The sequence below is a fragment of the Electrona antarctica genome, assembly GCF_951216825.1.
Source record: "Electrona antarctica genome assembly, chromosome: 6".
In the NCBI taxonomy this organism is placed as follows: Eukaryota; Metazoa; Chordata; class Actinopteri; order Myctophiformes; family Myctophidae; genus Electrona; species Electrona antarctica.
In genome coordinates, this window is record NC_136811.1 from 13,554,663 (window position 1) to 13,574,364 (window position 19,702).

General features: G+C 43.3%; 1 protein-coding gene across 1 annotated transcript in view; it reads right to left on the minus strand.

The window, feature by feature from the left end:
• clcn1b (chloride channel, voltage-sensitive 1b) overlaps positions 1-19,702 on the minus strand; it is an 81,692-nt gene that overhangs the window by 13,496 nt on the left and 48,494 nt on the right. The window contains exons 8-19 of the mRNA XM_079504829.1: positions 18,939-19,064; positions 15,815-15,899; positions 15,441-15,542; positions 13,636-13,720; positions 13,141-13,296; positions 10,952-11,021; positions 8,167-8,277; positions 6,926-7,139; positions 2,360-2,493; positions 1,589-1,749; positions 468-549; positions 300-379 (exon numbers count right to left, since the gene is read on the minus strand). Of these exons, the coding sequence (XP_079360955.1) occupies positions 300-379; positions 468-549; positions 1,589-1,749; positions 2,360-2,493; positions 6,926-7,139; positions 8,167-8,277; positions 10,952-11,021; positions 13,141-13,296; positions 13,636-13,720; positions 15,441-15,542; positions 15,815-15,899; positions 18,939-19,064 (1,406 nt within the window). The remainder of the gene's footprint in view (positions 1-299; positions 380-467; positions 550-1,588; positions 1,750-2,359; positions 2,494-6,925; positions 7,140-8,166; positions 8,278-10,951; positions 11,022-13,140; positions 13,297-13,635; positions 13,721-15,440; positions 15,543-15,814; positions 15,900-18,938; positions 19,065-19,702) is intronic.

Below are 19,702 nucleotides of genomic sequence, written 5' to 3' on the forward strand. Positions count from 1 at the left end.
ACTGAGTGACACAGGAGTGTTGAGTCTACCTGGGTTTGTACCCACACTGAGTGACACAGGAGTATTGAGTCTACCTGGGTTTGTACCCACACTGAGTGACACAGGAGTGTTGAGTCTACCTGGGTTTGTACCCACACTGAGTGACACAGGAGTGTTGAGTTTACCTGGGTTTGTACCCACACTGAGTGACACAGGAGTGTTGAGTCTACCTGGGTTTGTACCCACACTGAGTGACACAGGAGTGTTGAGTCTACCTGGGTTTGTACCCACACTGAGTGACACAGGAGTATTGAATCTACCTGGGTTTCAAGCTGGGCTGAAGACGAGGAGGAGAAAAGCCGCTGAAGGGTTCTTTTGACAGACGACTGCCTCCGCTTGCCTGTGTGGAGGATTAGACGTTAAGACGTGGGAAAAGACAAGACGGTAAGATGAACTTCTAAATTGAAGAAGGCATGCAGAGACTTCACCTGAGCCAGTGTGATTGGTAGAGGGGTCCTGTGGTCTGGGGGAGGGGTTAGGCCCGTTACATTCATCCAGCACAGCTGTGGTCTGGGAGACAAACAAAAGGTTGTATATGAATTTATCATTCATATTGCATGTCCAGCATTTATTTGCCCTGGGTGTGGCGAGTGATAAAAGCTCCGATAGGATGATAACTGATGTGAACCCTAGGGCTGATAACTGTTATCAGCATTTGGGCTGATATGACAGTAGCTGTCCAATCAGTGTAGGCTAAATGAGGGCCACCACGGTTGCTGCATTGTTCGTTGTTATTTTCTCGCTGTCTTAGTCAATAAAGTAAGTATGTGATGAATAAAATCACACCCAGCTATTCGTTGTGGGCCTTGATAAACAACCTCGGGCCCTCACCTACCTACTCCTCATGCATAATTTATACGTGGAATTTAATTTATGAATCAGACTTCAGACACATATGGTTGGATAACCTCAGGCAATAAAGAACGCCTGAGAGATCATCTAATCTGAATGGAAAGTTTCCGTCACACTATCTGGTCAGAGATTATGTTCCAAACACATTGACAACTCCCGTAAAAGCATGATTAGCTGTGCTTTACAGTGTGGTATGACAACTCCTGTAAAGCATGGTTAGCTGTGCTTTACAGTGTGGTATGACACCTCCGACGGTTGCCAGGCAGATAGTTATCTATATCTTTCTGTTTTTCTCATGTATTTTATTCTCATGAATTATGCATGCAGTCTTTTGCCTGAAAAATCTGCAGTCTGGGGAGATAGAGAAAGACCTAGACAGAGAGAGTGAGGGAGGGAGCAACAGAGAGAATATGTCCAAAAACATTTCTTGTGAGAGTATGCACAACAAAACACAAAATAACACGGACTTGTGTGTACATGTGCGCACGCACACACGCACACAGTGTCCAATGCATTGCAAACAATTCATCCTATGACTATGGACGATACTTAGATAACACCTGCTGGATCACTGTCAACAAAACAGACTGACACAGAAAAATACACACAGGGAAATGTCGGCCTATGCTGACCAGTGACCACTCATAGTCATAAACAACATCGACCCGATAGCGAGGGCCTTTCTCAGGTTTCACACCTTGGCTGTGCTCTGCTCTTCTCCCTCCTCGTCCACGAAGGTGAAGGACTCCCAGCCAACCGTCTCACCTTTCTCAAAGGCCCGCCTCTCCGGGGAGAGCCACCAGTCGGACAAGGCTTGGAGCTCTGTCCTCTCGATGGAGCCCAACAGGATCATAGATTCTGGGGAAGGAGGTGTTTTGTTATTGTTACGTTTATGATTAGGGGGTTATTGGGTATTCGGGTTATTGGGTATTCAGATCTCGCACTGGATAAGAGTGTCTGCTAAATGCCTAAACCCTAAATTGTAGGGGTTCAAGCAGTGAAGCTGCAGGAACCCCATTGTTTTTATTCTCATTATTCTTTCTCTTCGAAATGTGTTCTGTGTGCAGAACAAAGCTCACAAACAGCACTACTCTGACATTCACTGACCTCACGGCTTAGTAATAATCAACTTCAACTGCAGTAATCTCAAGAACGGATTGGTCACATTCGGTTGTAGGCGTAACACCCGGATATGAATGAACACCTCGTTCATTCATATCCGGGTGTTACGCCTACAAATAAGTGCATATTTGTGTGTGATATAAGTGAAACAGGTGCTATCTTTTCCTGGAATTGGAAATCATCATATAGCATCATCACTTTGTGGTGATAGTGATACTCATAGCCCCCCCTTTGCTGAGAGGACATTCAACTGTGGGTTTTATCTGTCTTTATGAAATACTAGCATTATTTCGCACAACATAACATCAACATTTGCCACTAACGTGTGTCATACAACATACAGTACCTCTGGAGTCGACCAGGGGGATTGTTTTGAGGGAGGTATTCTCTAGAAGGTTGTTGAGCTCTCGATAGGTGGATTGGGAAGACAGAAACTTCACCTTGCGCACCATGATGTCTTCCACAAATATGTTATACTTGCTGTGGGGAAGCAGAGAGACAATGTATCTGTCCAGAGACCATGATATTGGTGCTGAAATGGTAATGCAGACATACTGTATACCAGTGTTGCTTTCGTCGACTAATACTATGACGAAAAATGCCTGTCAACTACCTTTTTTCACTGACAAAAACGACATAAAAACTAAATAAAAACTAAGCCATGATGACTAAAATACTGACCATTTCGTCAACAAATAAAAACTAGACTAAAATGTTAGGAAGGGACTAGTGGACAAGAGATCCAGTATAAGTCATTTTACACTTGGTTGCATGCTGAAAATAGCAGATCTACAAGCTCGGCTATTTTCAGCAAGTGTAAAAACAGTCATTACAATGGCATCAACGACCACCAAAATACATTTTAGTCGACTAAATCAACTGTAGATTTGGTCCTCTAAAATCTTATGATGTTTAGTCGACTAAGACTAGACTAAGACTAAAACATTCCATTGTGACTAAAATGTGACTGAAACTAAATGAAAACTATTGAAGAGACTATTACTAAAACTAAAATCAAAATTTGCTGCCAAAAAAACAACACTGCTGTATACTTTTACTGTGTACTGCTTATAATACCTAAAGCCTGGACAAAAACATATTAACATTATTCTGTAAATCTTTAAAATAACGATCCCATATAAATAGGTATTTCACAAAATGTTAGTTAATGAGTTATTAATGAGTTAAATGTTTGTTTATATCGGTTAATGAATGAAAGTATTTATTAATATTGAAATAATTTGCCCAGTGCATAGCCTACCGCAGGCCTGGTTGACTAGATTTAGAAGACATTTTGAAGGTTTTGCTGCTAGCCTGAGGAAGGTCGCGAGACCGAAACGTTGCTTCTTATCAATAAATGCTCTGAACCTAGCAAGTGGCGGTGTGCGGGTGTCCCTCCTTTCTACTACATTGTATGCCTCGTCATCATCACACCTGCTACAAATTACCTAATCATCTCTCTAGAAGGTTTTGCTACTGAAATGATCCATTATTTATATGGAGAAATCCCGTCATTTAACATGCATCTCAATGGGGGAGAAGGACAGCTTGCCCTGTCTCCTCGCTGCTAACGTGCCTATTGGACAAGGGCGGGTTGGGGGAGGGACTTAGCGAAGGGCTAATTGGCATGATGCACTGCAGAGAGGGTTTACTTGTTGTTCATCAGCTATCTACAAATACTTACTTAAGTCATTAGTAAGTCATTTAGTTATAGTAGTAGTTCTATTAACTATTCATAAGGCATCATTTTATTTGACTATAATCAACAATTAAAATTAAAAACAATTTCACACGTACTTAAGTTGTGTGAATGAACTATTAACTATCTTTTAAGGGATATAGTTATTCAAAAGTGCTATCCATTATTCTAATATAATCTATAATTGGCCATGTTCGGCGGAGCGAAGCCGGTGAGGGAGGGCGATCTCTATCGCGGTGTTAGTGACTCATGCAGGCTGGGGCCGTGCCTGTCAGTGGGGGGTGCTGAACAGGACTCATGCAGGCTGGGGCCGTGCCTGTCAGTGGGGGGTGCTGAACAGGACTCATACAGGCTGGGGCCGTGCCTGTCAGTGGGGGGTGCTGAACAGGACTCATACAGGCTGGGGCCGTGCCTGTCAGTGGGGGTGCTGAACAGGACTCATACAGGCTGGGGCCGTGCCTGTCAGTGGGGGTGCTGAACAGGACTCATACAGGCTGGGGCCGTGCCTGTCAGTGGGGGGTGCTGAACAGGACTCATGCAGGCTGGAGCCGTGCCTGGCAGTGGGGGGTGCTGAACAGGACTCATACAGGCTGGGGCCGTGCCTGTCAGTGGGGGGTGCTGAACAGGACTCATGCAGGCTGGGGCCGTGCCTGTCAGTGGGGGGTGCTCAACAGGACTCATACTAGCTGGGGCCGTGCCTGTCAGTGGGGGGTGCTGAACAGGACTCATACAGGCTGGGGCCGTGCCTGTCAGTGGGGGGTGCTGAACAGGACTCATACAGGCTGGGGCCGTGCCTGTCAGTGGGGGGTGCTGAACAGGACTCATACAGGCTGGGGCCGTGCCTGTCAGTGGGGGGTGCTGAACAGGACTCATACAGGCTGGGGCCGTGCCTGTCAGTGGGGGGTGCTGAACAGGACTCATACAGGCTGGGGCCGTGCCTGTCAGTGGGGGGTGCTGAACAGGACTCATACAGGCTGGGGCCGTGCCTGTCAGTGGGGGGTGCTGAACAGGACTCATACAGGCTGGGGCCGTGCCTGTCAGTGGGGGGTGCTGAACAGGACTCATACAGGCTGGGGCCGTGCCTGTCAGTGGGGGGTGCTGAACAGGACTCATACAGGCTGGGGCCGTGCCTGTCAGTGGGGGGTGCTGAACAGGACTCATACAGGCTGGGGCCGTGCCTGTCAGTGGGGGGTGCTGAACAGGACTCATACAGGCTGGGGCCGTGCCTGTCAGTGGGGGGTGCTGAACAGGACGAGCAGGGAGGAGATGCTAAGTCCTCCCGTGGGGGCTCCTCACTATAGCAGGTGAGAACCAGCAGTGGTGGAAAAAAGCACTCAATTGGTTTACTTAAGTAAAAGTACCAATACTGCAATTTAGAACTACTTTGTTACAAGTAAAAGTACGGAATTGAAAATGTACCTGAGTAAAAGTACAAAAGTATCGACATCAAAATACTTAAAGTACTAAAAGTAAAAGTATTCATATTGCAGAATGTCCCATTTCACAAGTTCAAAATGTGTAGAAAATCTATTGAAAATAGCCGATCTACAAGCTCTCAATGCGTCGCAACGCGACGCATTGAGAGCTTGTAGATCGGCTATTTTCAAATGGCCGAAATGTATAGGGTTGAAGTGGTTAATGTATGTTTTGTAATCAAAATTAAAATCGCCAAAGTACCTAGTAACTAAAGTTTTCAAATAATTGTAGTGAAGTAAAAGTACAAATTTTGTCTCCAAGATGTACTGGAGTAGAAGTAAAAGTACTGGAAATTGGAAATACTCAAGTAAAGTACAAATACCTGAAAATTGTACTTAAGTACAGTACTTAAGTAAAAGTACTTTCCACCACTGAGAACCAGTAGGGTATACAATAGCAGTGGCAACACAGAAAAGTGTGGGGTCGTTTATGTGGCAACCGCGTAATTCCATATCCTGTAGTAGGCTGCCTGGTTTGCGTCACTATTATGACCTCTCACATCATTTACTTGTGAGTACAGACAATTAAATACTCCTAATGAAACTCATTACACTGCATGCCAACCTCTCTCCTCTCCACTCTGGGCCATGGGAGACTGGCATGCCTCGTCCCTGTACTCCGACTCACAGCTAATAGATAGGCCAGTGTGAGCCTTGCTTGCAGCCAGTAGTCATCGGGAGCTTTTTTGGAGCTTAGACTGATCTCTTTTGGCTGCACCTGACCAGACTGCTGAGCAGTAATCAAGGTGGGATATAAAACTAGTGTCTGTCTCACTATAGCACTATTATATAGAGGCAGGTGTAAGGAATAGAAAGAGGAACATCCTCTCATGCATAATATTACTCTATAGCCATTTTCTTCTTTCGATATGTATCTTCTCTCTTGGTAGCTGACCGCCAAGTGTGACACCAGGCAAAACGGCCCTTGAGTGACAGGCACAGCTGATTATCAATGTTAGTTAGCACGTTTTATTTACATTCGTACATACCTTCAGTATGACCTTTTATTTATTATGCACTCACATTGGTCATGTTATGCACTTTAGGCTCCTCTTTTTCTCTATCCTTTCACTGCAATGATGAGCCTGCACAACCAAGTTTTTCACCCACCTTACTTGTAATGTGATGTGACAATACTGATTGATTCTGATTCTGTTTGACCCTGAACATACAGCAATATTTGTGTTTTTGCTACATTCACAGTCAGTCTATTACATATATCAGTCAAGTCAAGTAACAGTTGCCGTTCGGGATTTAGAAGATATTTGTAGAATTGGCCTCACGAGGCCCGTCAGGAACATAGACACGTAGAATAGCGTACCGTGCCACACCCGGAAAAGCCGCTTTAACAGCGATGTATTTTTTAATGCATGTTTTAATACGATCGTATCGAAAGCTACCGTTCGTTAGCTTTGTTATACTTCTGAGCCAATGGCCGCGGGTTAGGGTTAGGGAAGCGACATTGGAGGGGTCGCTTTGTCCCAGACAAGCGTTTTCAACGGCCTGTAGCAGGCGCTGTGATACTCACGGCCCACTTTTTCCACCACCGACCGAGAGAACAAGCACCAGCTTCGTCAACACACACGGAATGGTTTCATAGTAAAATGCGATTACGGATATTTGGCTCTTCAAAGTAAGTGTTACGCGCGATAAAACCCTGGCAGGACGCGGCGGGGGGATTGAATAATGGTAGCGGTCAAACGGTTAATGGGTACTTTTAATAGATAATAGATAATACCTGATGTGTCCAAGGGCCATCTCGGGCAGGTAGGGCAGCTTCTTGATCTGTATGATGGAGTCGTAGAGGGACGGCTGCAGGCCCTGCGCCACCATGTTGGCCAGGATCACGGCCACCATCATGGGCAGGATGTGAGAGATCTGACCCGTCAGCTCGAAGCAGATGACCGCCGTCGACACCGTGTGTGTGACCGCTCCGGTCATCGCCGCGGCTCCTGGCATGACGGATTGTCCATGTTACATCACTGAGTCAGGGGGCTTTATGACTGTAGTCTCATATAGTATAATGCAGTGCACTCGTCTCAACCTGTATGTGGGTAAATGGTGCATTTACCCATTTACCCACAAATGGTAAATGGTGCATTTATAAAGCGCCTTTATCCAAGGCGCTTTACATAGATTGTGCATTACATTCACCCATTCATACACCGATTGCGGCGGAAGCCATGCAAGGTACCAACCAGCACATCGGGAGCAATTTGGGGTTCAGTGTCTTGCCCAAGGACACTTCGACATGTAGACAGGAGGAGCCGGGATTCGAACCGCCGACCCATGGATCATTGGACGACCTGCTCTACCTCCTGAGCCACAGTCGCCCCTCACGGTGGGCTCACAAGGTTATTGCAAGTGGGCCCTGAAATAATTGGCAAAACTCTAAGATTTTAATGATAATATATGACATTTAAATAAATACAAAAATTATGTAGAAATAATTTCTTGGTACGTTTTTCTTTAAGGGGGGGGGGGGGGGGTAAAATCAGATTCCGATAAATAAGATCTTAAGTGTACTACGTTAGTTCTACGGATACAAGCTGGAAAACGATTGATTAATTGATTGATTGATCGATCATTAAAATAAACATGCTCTGAAAATACACGCGGCCCACCCATCTGACCACTTAACACGGCAGCTGGTTACGTGGTCAGAAGTTTTCAAGTGGGCCCTGATCCAGGAAAACGTTGAGGATCACATGGTATAACGTGCTTCCCAACAAACAAGGCAACAGTAATGCACGTACTGTAAATATGTATGCAATGCATATTCCATCAAGCTGCAGCACTGAAGCCGATGTTCAGTGTGTTCTTACATTCACGGTGCCGGCCGTCATCATCAATCATTAAAACTGTAATCTGCGTGACTGTAATAATACAATGACCCCTAAAATGAAATTGAGTTGAGTAGATTTTCAGAGAAAAAAGGGGGAGAATGTAGAGTAGATGGTAAAGGAGACCCGGACTGACCAATGACAGCGTAACCTCCGGGGAGAATGCGGTAAACTATCCCATCAAACAGGATTCCGTTTGGGAAGAGAGTGGCCATGATCTCCCCTACCAGACGACCGAAGGCTGCACCTAGAGAGGACACATGGAGGACACTCTGGTTCAAGACATTTAGACCTGAGGACGAAATAAAAAAAACCTTCGCTCTGAAAGAATATATATATAAGAAGATTTGTGCCGCATTTTCACGATTTTTCAAAAATAGCAGACCTACAAGCTCGTAGCGCGCCACTCGGTGTCGCGCTATGAGCTTGTAGATCTGCTATTTTTCAATAGCTAAAGTATAACATAATGCTTAGTTTAAACACCAAAAGGGGTTCCCGCCCAGAATGGGTTAAGACCTACACATTTCATTGTGTACGTCTAGTTTATCACTTGGTCCAAGAGTTCAAAACTTTGAATCCTTATCCTTAGTGGATCAGATTTAGATTTTGGGTAGCTGAAAACAAAACAAAACAAAAAAATTGAATGGCATCACTTATATCTGATCTGTGACCATATAATTATCTCAGCAAACCTTATGTTAATAAGAAATTTAAGTTTGATTAATCAAATTAACATCTTTAACACCTCAAATCCAAATCTGATCCAGGGATTAAAAGTTTTTTTTAACTCTTGGGTCCTGGGTATTGGTCTTTCCTGGGTTTATCTAACGAGGGCTGGCATATCAGCCCGAGCCACATGGCGAGAAAGATACTCCAGTGTTTCCTCAGCTGTGAATTCTACTTCACCGCCGGCAACAAGCCTGTTTGGCGGCCAGGCTTTTGGCAGCGAGGCTCGCTCGCAGGGACTGTTCAGCACTTCAGCTTGAGCTGAATGGTGCCGTTGTATATCAGCTAATATCCTTTATCCTTTTTTCACTCCCCTTAGGGGCGAATAAAGGCTGGCTTGTGTCATAAATAATGTATTATTTTAGTTCCAACAATCAGTAATCACAAAGAATTAACTATGATGTAGTGATATAGTCACCTTGCAGATACAGTAGCCTATAACATGCTCTTACTATTCTGACATTTCCAATATTATAGTATATATACCAATAGTATAGTATTCTGACATTTTTTCCATTTCCCTGACTGACATCAGGGAGATCAGGGCACCTGATGTCAGTCAGCTTTATTGCGCCTGGAAGGTAACCAACTATCATATACCGGTAATGACTGAAGAGTTTCAGCTGGGAAGGATTCAGAGCGTGACATGACTCCATAGCATGAGTCAGTCGAACACACCGAAGCAGCACGAGAGAGACATAGTGTGTTTGTGAGTGAGAGAATGCTTGCTGGCAAACAGCCTGGGATCCGCTCGTAATTCAGATGGAGTCCGACAACGTGGCTTCGCGTGCGTTTAGGGTAAGGGTTAGTAGTAGTAATAGGGCGAGTCGGACCAACACACCGTCGGAATAATTACGCTGACCCCCTAAACACAATTAACAATTTAGGCATTTAACAGACACTCTTAATCCAGAGGGTTAATCATGTTGACATTAAAGCTAAACCATTGGTGGAAAATGTCAATACTGCAATATAGAAATGTCCTGTGACTTTCCATGCACCACTGACCTAACCATCTCTATCGTAAGGTATAATACATAGGCTACTGTTGTCATTGTGTTACCCCAAATCAGTGACAAGGCTGGCAACATTTTACCTATGATTAGAGCAAGTTGATGATTGCAGTGATTAGACATGATTAATGGTGTGACGATGTGATTAATTATCATCACGTATCATTACTGTGATTAATGACTACAACAAAGACAATCGAAGCTGATGTTCTGAACGGATCATACCAAGGGTATGATTTATAAAAATCACACCTGTGTGAAGTGAGGGGCGCTAATATATTAAAGTCTAAGTCTCATGTTGATTAGGTGATGTAATGGTGATGTGAAACAAACGGTGCCAACGCAAACATTAAATGCCATTAACAATAAAGAGACAATATGACGTAAATATTCCCTTCATTGTCAATGCCGTTTTTAAAACAAACATTGAACTAAAAACAAACATTAAACCTGTGTATAGGAGGGGCTAGCTCCCCTCAAAAATAAATCAAGTGAAGTGAGGGGCGCCCACTGTGGCTGCCATACGATTGCAGATTCACTGCCACTACATACGTTACTAGACATGAATGCAGTTTGTCATTGTATAGAAAACGAAATCAGTCACAAGATGTATTTATATTGGCCAATAACATCACGTCGTCACATATTGCTCTAAACAAACATTAAAAGTCCATAGACTTGGCTGCCATATGACGTAATTTCAAAATTGGAGGGGCTACAAGTCGTGAGATTGTAGATCTGCTATTTTTGAGGGGCCCGAAACAGCTATAGTGTAGAGTCTTAACACAAACATTAAATGCCATTGACAATGAATAGAGAATTACGTCATATGTGTCTGAGCAAATCGGCTGTCGGTATGTCGGTGGCCACCCTTGGCCAATAAGGGACCACCATTCTTGACGATTTGAGCGCCCCTCACTTCACACAGGTGTGATTTTTAAATAGAAAATATACAAATATAAATCTTGAAAAAATGCCAATGTGTTTGATATGTGGTTGATATGCATTTTATATTTAAATTGTGATAATACCAAACAGTATCAGACGGACCAGTCCACATTTCCCAAAAAGGAACTGCAGTGTCTGATCAGAAAGGAACACACACTGATCAGAAAGGACACACACCACGGGCTGCAGAAATGAAAGCAGCCAGCCAGTCACAAACCAAACTGCTGCTCCTACCTAATATGAAGACGGGCATGAAGGCACCAGAGGGAATGGGCATTGTGGTGGAAATGGCAGACATCCAGAACTACAGGGAAAAACAACAGGAAGGTATCATCAAGAGAGAGAGATGCTACACCTGCTATCCCCCCCAAACCCCGGACCACAATCCTCAGCTACCTCCAAATCATCTGCCAAGTTTGATCGAAATAAGATTAATCCATTTTGACCTGAGATCAGATTCTAAAAATGTCTTCTACATCCTGACAGTTTTCTGAAAAAGTTATGTTTCTATGTCAGTCGTTCTTCGATTTTTCAAAAATAGCAAACCTACAAGCTCGTTGCGCGCCACTCGGTGGCGCGCTATGAGCTTGTAGATCTGCTATTTTTCAATAGCTAAAGCATAACATAATGCTAACACCAAAAGGGGTTCCCGCCCAAAATGGATGAATCCATTTTGACCTGGGAACGATTCTACAAATGCCTTCTAAATCCTGACAGTTTCTATGTCAGTGGTTCTCAAACATTTTCATGTCAAGGACCCCCAAGATTATATGTAATTGGCCGCCGACCCCCATCTGAAAATATATTGTTCCAGGAGAACCCCCAGAAGCAAAGATTTGAGTTAAAAACTTTCGCTCTGAAAGAATATATATTCAAGGATTTGCACCACATTTTCACATTTAAAAAAAAAATAGCAGATCTACAAGCTCGTAGCACGGCACTCGGTGCCGCGCTACGAGCTTGTAGATCTGCTATTTTTCAATAGCTAAAGTATAACAGAATGCTTAAAACACCAAAAGGGGTTCCCGTACAGAATGGATTAAAACTGTCCGAGTTATCGCTGTGTGACAGGCGCTGGCGATTGCAACACACCCACCATGCCGCAGCATGGGTGTAAAATAATAGGCCAGTCTCCTTGCCAAAAGGGGGTATTATGTGTCTATATTTTTATGTGGTGCCATGTAGCAATTTCAGCTCATCTGCACTTTCCAGGGTATGTCAGGAAATTATCTCCACACTGAGACATCAAAAATACAACCACAGTTAGTCACTTCTACCCTACATGTTTCCTTGACCAGGGTTCCCAGGGGTCTAATCATGATTTAATTTCTCTCTATACGCACCAAATCCCTTCACAGAAAATAGTTAATTTCACCGAATGTTCGCTTATGATGACATGCCCCGGAATAAGGATGCTTGGGTTCGTGTTAACCAAATAATTACAGTCTTGTTTTGACCATCCTTGCCTCTCAGTCGCTGTTTAAATAGGTAGACCCTATCCCCACCTGTCGCATGCACGTCATACCAAGTCCTCTCCACTTGGCTTGTGCAACCTTGGACATGGCAATAAAACTATTAAACTATTAAATATCTTGAATTTGTGCTGACAGACCCTCATGCACAGGTTGTATATCATTGCTGTCAGGCCATCATAACAGAGGGACACCAGGTTCAAAGTGGTACGAGCCTGTCTGTGGGTTTTACGGCCGGGTTTAGAGCTTGTGACTAAATGCAATGTAATGCAACATTGGATCCATTGGAACACGCATGCATGTTTCCACCTGACAGAAACCTGATGAGAAATTCTCTGTCCTCAATCTGCTGTGAGAGCAGCTATATTACTAACCAAAACTAAGTCGATGGATTATAGGTGTGCTAAATATCTTCCAATGATAGGTTGGATGTTAACGACATGGGTGGCTGAAACAAACTATGAAACATTAGCATTAACTAAGGGACTGCAATGGAAATAAGCCGTCGGCTTTCTTGCATTTATCCTTTTGATAGTGATGTATAACTAAATATGCATTTTTCTGTACATGTAAACATTGTCAATAAACATATATCAAACAGCAACTGTACTGCGTCGACATTCCCCTAATGAACACTGTATTGTATTTGTTCTATTCAGGACCCCAGGAAGACTAGAGGCTCATTCAAACTATTTGTACGTCTCTAAATGTTTTGATGATTTGAACATGGTGGACCCTATTGGAAACAAGTGTAATGCTTAGTTGGGTCGTCCACTCACAGTTAACAGCCTTTGTATTGAGTTTGTGCTTGAAATGTACTGTAATTCTGCAAACTGTTAATACATTCTTCAATCAATCAATCAATCATTCATGTGTCTCTAATGGGGATCTTTCAATAAACATAATACGTGAAAGTCAAACCACCACAGAAAAGCAAGAGTGTACGTATACCTTCATGACGAAGAAGAGTAAGAGGATGACGAAGACACTGACGTGGGGGTGTAGCCACGCCGAGGATCGCCCCAGCCCAGGAGGAAAGGGGGGGTCCGTCAGTTTGGTCCAGGTGAAATTATCGAAGAGGGAGTTGATGCACTCTCTGGGCATGAGCTGACAGACGGACAAACAGATAGACAGACAAACAATGCATTACATTGTAAGGTATGGGTGTGCACTCATAAATTCAAAAAAAAATGTTTTGATTGTGTCGTAGGCAAAGCAATCTAAAAGTAAGCTGATCATGTTCCTGATATTGTGTAAAATAATACAATTGCTGATTACTGTTTTAATTAGGTAAACAACAATCTGTTAAAAGATTACTTTTTTTTACCATAATGTAAACTTCATCCATTCTTACTATAACCACTGATTATTTTCTGGTCAATTTACAGATATTACAGATGGATATAAATGTTTAATAATGTGTGGGGTGTTTTTTTTTAAAAATACCTCTCCAGCCATGAACTGACCGAACCCAGGAGGAAATGTGAGGGTTGCGATGATCAGCGTCACTGCACCTGGATAGATCAATCGACTGGGTGCACGCACGCACGCACGCACGCACGCACACACACACGCACACACACACACAGGCACCCTTAATATGGAACAGCCTCCATTATCGGAAGCCAACCGACATTTCTGCACTGGAGCAGGTAATTGATGCTGGTAATAGAAGTGAACAGTGGCTCGGTGTGGTTTGTATCAACACAGATAGTGCAGCTTCAGCTTCATGCCTCTCTCTTAATGGCCCAGACTAATGTAGCCTGACTGCCAGGGTCTCTCAGGAATATAAGTGAATGTCCCCATTGAGAGAAAGGGATGACTGGAGGGTTGTTATACTGGCCAGGCCGCTGTTGTCGTGAGACAGAGGGGCTGTGTGCGGAGACAAGGCCACATGCATTAGCAGGGATTGGATGCAAGTGCAGAGGGGCGTTCTGGGGGACACGGTCTGGTCGCGGAATCATGAAGCTTGACGTCACATTCATCTTGAGATGAAGTTTTGCAGCGCGCTGTGGCGGTCATTTGTGCGTGGCCATGTGCTGTACATTTGTCTGTGGTAAATGTCCTCTGTGGGACATAAAGAGAGGGCCATTTTGCCATTTTAGGATTTATCTTTATGGTAAGTTTAACTTTAGAATTAAGGTTATCAATACTGTATGTGACATTGTGCATAGGGCATTCACTTCTAGTCATTTTTACTAGTTGACTAGTTGCCTAGTTTACTAGTCGACTAGTTGTTTAACTATTATGTAAAAAATAAAATAAATTAAAAACACTTTTTCCTTTTTTTTTGGGAAAATACATATTTGTACATTGAAAAACTGTGTACATGGTGACTATAACTATAATCTACATGATCTTGAGGCCTACAAAATCGGGAAAAAAAATAGAAAATAAAAGAAACTTTTTAGTAAACTAGTCTAGTATCAACAAGGTCAACTAGAGGATTTACTAGTCGACTAGTAAATTAGTCGACTAGTTGCTTAATGCTCTAGCATATAGACAATTGTACTGTATTTCTCAGGTCCTGATCAGAGCCAAGAGCAGAAGCAAAATTCAGGAAACCATGTTTAAACTAACGTGGACTTTACTTGGCAAATGATAACTCGGTTACACCAATTACAGGGAAAAACAACAAACTAAAATACAACTGAACTCATGAATGTCTAACACACAAACTAAAGCGAACACTGACAAACAACATCACAGACATGGGTATAAATAGCCTCTGGAGGTCGTTAGGATGATCAGGCACAGGTTAGCTTAACAGGTGAATCCACTGAGAGAATCAAGGCTCTGGAGAGATGGGAGTGGCATAGGGGCAATAATGGGAGTGACAGAGGAAGTGACGTGACAGCTCTGATATCATTATGACCTTATTGTATTACTTTGAATATTTGACTTTGTTTTGTGTATAATTCATACTTTTCTAGTTTGTCCAACTTTATTTTAATACATTTATGTCACACTGAAATGAAAAAGTAAATAAAAAAGACAGATCAGTGGTTTTCAACCAGTGGTCCAGGGACCACAAGTGGTCCTTGAGAGGTGTTGCCCTGTTGATATTAACATCAACTTGCAGATGTGTTGGAGGTAGTTAGATGTCCTTTACTTGCTTAGCATTTAGCTCCATATCTCTGGAGCACATCACTAACTAGAAAAGTCACTAAATAGAAGACCAGGCCTGTTCTGGATATTACAAAGTAATGTCATTCCAGGAGGTAGTGTGACTGCGTGTGTGTGTATCTCACTGCTTGGTGAGGAAGCGTGTGAGCGCAGTGGGTCTCCTCATGAACAGAACCACTTGTCTGTTCAGGTAGACAAAGAACGCACCCAGGAACCCACATGAGATCCTGAAACACACACAGTAAACATGTTACAAAACACACACGCACTGCCGGTATACTGCGCGCGCGCGCACACACACACACACACACACACACACACACACACACACACACACACACACACACACACACACACACACACACACACACACACACACACACACACACACACACACACACACACACACACACACACACACACACACACACACACACACACACACACACACACACACTGTAATCCCCTCTCTCCCTGGTTTATCACATCCATTCCATACCCAATTATAGCGAACGCCGGCAGCTCCTGGAGGTCAAAGGGGAAGTCCATGCGGAAGTTGGTTTTGAAGAGCGCTGTGATTGTGACTGCATGGGAGAGACAGCCAAAACAACCACGTCACCAATAACATCACATTGTGACTGCATGGGAGAGACAGCCAAAACAACCACGTCACCAATAACATCACATTGTGACTGCATGGGAGAGACAGCCAAAACAACCACGTCACCAATAACATCACATTGTGACTGCATGGGAGAGACAGCCAAGACGACCACATCACCAATAACATCACATTGTGACTGCATGGGAGAGACAGCCAAGACAACCACATCACCAATAACATCACATTGTGACTGCATGGGAGAGACAGCCAAGACAACCACATCACCAATAACATCACATTGTGACTGCATGGGAGAGACAGCCAAGACAACCACATCACCAATAACATCACATTGTGACTGCTTGGGAGAGACAGCCAAGACAACCACGTCACCAATAACATCACATTGTGACTGCATGGGAGAGACAGCCAAGACAACCACATCACCAATAACATCACATTGTGACTGCATGGGAGAGACAGCCAAGACGACCACATCACCAATAACATCACATTGTGACTGCATGGGAGAGACAGCCAAGACGACCACATCACCAATAACATCACATTGTGACTGCATGGGAGAGACCATTTATTTTTATTTTTTATTTAACCTTTATTTAACCAGTAAAAACCACATTGAAGCGCCAAGAGAAGAGGCACAATAAGTAACACAGCTCTGCCAGTAACAATAAATACAAGAAAATAACAGGACAAACGTGCAACACTCATAAATACAGTATACATTACCGAAGAAACTCAGAGGGAGAACAGGAACATCTAATAACGCAACCAATAAAGGCTAATATATAAAAAACTAAGCAACAAAATTTGCTAACAAACAAAAGAAGCAAAAGAACCAACATTTGCTATACGTCAAAGCAGGAGCAATGTTTGGGAAGTGTGCTCATGGCAATCCTTTTAAAGCTCACTAAGGGAATCACAGAAGCCAGTTTGAGTCTGGTCAGTAGGTCATTCCAAGACCAGGGTCCAATAAAAGCAAGGCTTTTTTTTCCCAGCCTCAGATTTTATTGGGGGCACGACATAGCGCAGCCAAGCATTTGATCTGAGGTTGAGAGAGTTTTGGACAAGTTCAAAGAATGGCTTTATAAGTGAGAATATACCAATGTAGCGACCTACGAGACATTAAAGAGTACCAACCCACTAGGGCGTACAGAATACAGTGATGAGTCCTATAGGGGGAGTTGGTTATGAACCTCAATGCAGCATGAAACAAGGGGTCAAGTTTGGTCAGAGTTGAGGAACTAGCAAAACGGTAGACGGTATCGCCATAATCGACCTGCGACAGGAAGAGGCCTGCATGTGGCCAGCTTTTTGCGAGAAGCATTAGAAAAGCAGGACTTCATTCTGTAGAAGAAACTCAGCAATCCAATCACCAAATCACTCGGCCAATCATAGCCTGCTTGGTTTGCGCGTCTGTGTTCTACTTAAGTAAAAGTATCAATACTGCAATGTAGAACTACTCCGTTACAAGTAAATACAAATGTACAAGACACCGGAACGTGAAATAAGTCTAAACCCGGCTTAACGATAAGAAAGCCAGCTTCACATGCACAGGGCATCGTGTGCATAGACTCTGCCCTGCTGGGACTGCAATGTATGCTATCAGTCTACTGCTGTTTCAGCGCTTATGGAGCAACTTTTGAACATTATTCTTTGCATGATGGGATTTGCTAGTTCTGTATATTTTGATGCTGTTGCACCACAACATCCTGTCAATTTAACTCCCAGAGAGCAACATTTTCTGCAGTGTACAGTAGCTGTATACTGTATGGCTGTACTGGATTTTTTAATCCCAGTTATGAAATACAACATACTGTACAATATCCTGAGTCTTGTCCCCAATTAACCCGGTGGAAAGCTTGTAAGTCCAAATCATCACACCTTGTGACAATGTAGAAATGTAACTTTAACACTGTCATAATTTGTGTTAAATAAAGAGATGAAATATGTAAATGCAAGCTCTCAGCCCGACATTAAGGATTTGCAGTGGTCAGTATACTGATGGCTGGCTTATACAGCCCAGCACATTGTGGATCTTATCTGGCTTATACAGCCCCAAATGATGACATGAAACATTTCTCGGTTTATCTGAAGTATTAAAGGGATAGTTCAGATTTTTTTTAACTTAAGCTGTATGAAATACTTGCCATTAATATAGTGGTTGGAACTGTATTAATTGATTGCCCGAGTCCCGTGGTGGGAGTTGTGCTCTGGTTTTGGTGAAATATTAAGTAGTTCCGGTCATTTTGTGGGGGGCACAGGGTGCCACGCATTAAAAGTAAATTAATCCACAAAACTAACGTCATTTATGTATTGTTGACCTATTTCTAAAATATTAGTGCAACTTTCCTTTATTTTTGACCCCTCTATCACACGGAACTATGTTTTTTGTGTCCATATCACTACGCCCAAAAAATTGTTCCATGTGATAGAGGGGTCAAAGTTGACCGAAGGTTGCGCTAATTTTTTAGAAATAGGTCAACAATACAAATTACGTTATTTTTGTGAATTAATTTACTTTTACTGCGTGGCCCCAGTGCCCCCCACAAAATTACCGGAACTACTTAAAATTGACCAAAACCAGAGCAGAACTCCCACCACAGGACTCGGGCAATCAATTAATACAGTTGCAACCACTATATTAATGGCAAGTATTTCATACAGCTTAAGTTAAAAAAAATCTGAACTATCCCTTTAAGAACAACGAGCCGTCATGTATCGAATCCTGAAATGACACAGTTTGGGACATAATGAGGTTCCCACCCGAGAGAGACGATATACTGTTGGATCAGCTCTCCTTTTGAGAACCCTTAGTTTGTGTGTATACTTGCGTGTGTGTGCTCTTGTGTATGTGTGTCATACACGTCAGTTTGTCTGTACGTGCTTATGTTTTCAGTGTCTTTCATAGCAGCCGTTGGTCTGTGTACTGTATGTGTGTTTGTGCGTGCGTGCATGCACGTGAGTGTGCGTGCATGCACGTGTGTATGTGCCTCACCAGCATCCTTGTTCCAAACAGAGAGCACCCTGAATATGAAAGCGCTGAACGTGGCAGCGAAATAACCTCGCCAGTAATTCCTCACCGCGAAGTAGGTAGACGTGACCTCAATGCTGAACAACACTCCTGGTGAGAGAGAGAGAGACACAGAGAGAGAGAGAGAGAGAGAGAGAGACAGAGACAGAGAGAGAGAATGAGGGAGAGTGGGAGAGAGTGACAAGAGAGACATTGAGAAAGAGTTATGGGGAAAAAGATGGAGAGAGATAGGGATGGAGCGAGAGAAAGAAAGAAAGAGAGAGATATAGATGGAGAGAGGCGTTGGGAGATATTAAAAAGGAGGAGGAGGAAATAGAGAAAATGAAATAAAAGATTGAAAAGTAAAACAGTCGAGATTAGAGGGATCGAGAGGGGTGTGGGGGAGAGATGAAAGAAGGACGAGGGAGAGAGAAGAAGCAGAGAGAGGCAGAGCGAGAGAGAAGTGTGAGTTTATACAAGATGATGAAAGAAAAGGGGACAGGGAAGATATTGGGAGAGAGAGGGAGGGAGAGACAGAGGTGAGAGAGAAGAAAGTGAAAGATTTGAAGCAGGAGGAAAAGAGAGTGATATAATTTAGATGAGACATGAGAAAGCAAAGGACATGATAAGTTAATGATGGGAAGGGGGTGGGGGGAACGTGAGAGTGCAAAAAGAGAAGAACACAGAAGGAGAAAGCAGGGCACTGAGAGAGATGAGGTGAGAGAGAAAGAGATGAGTTAAGGAAGCAG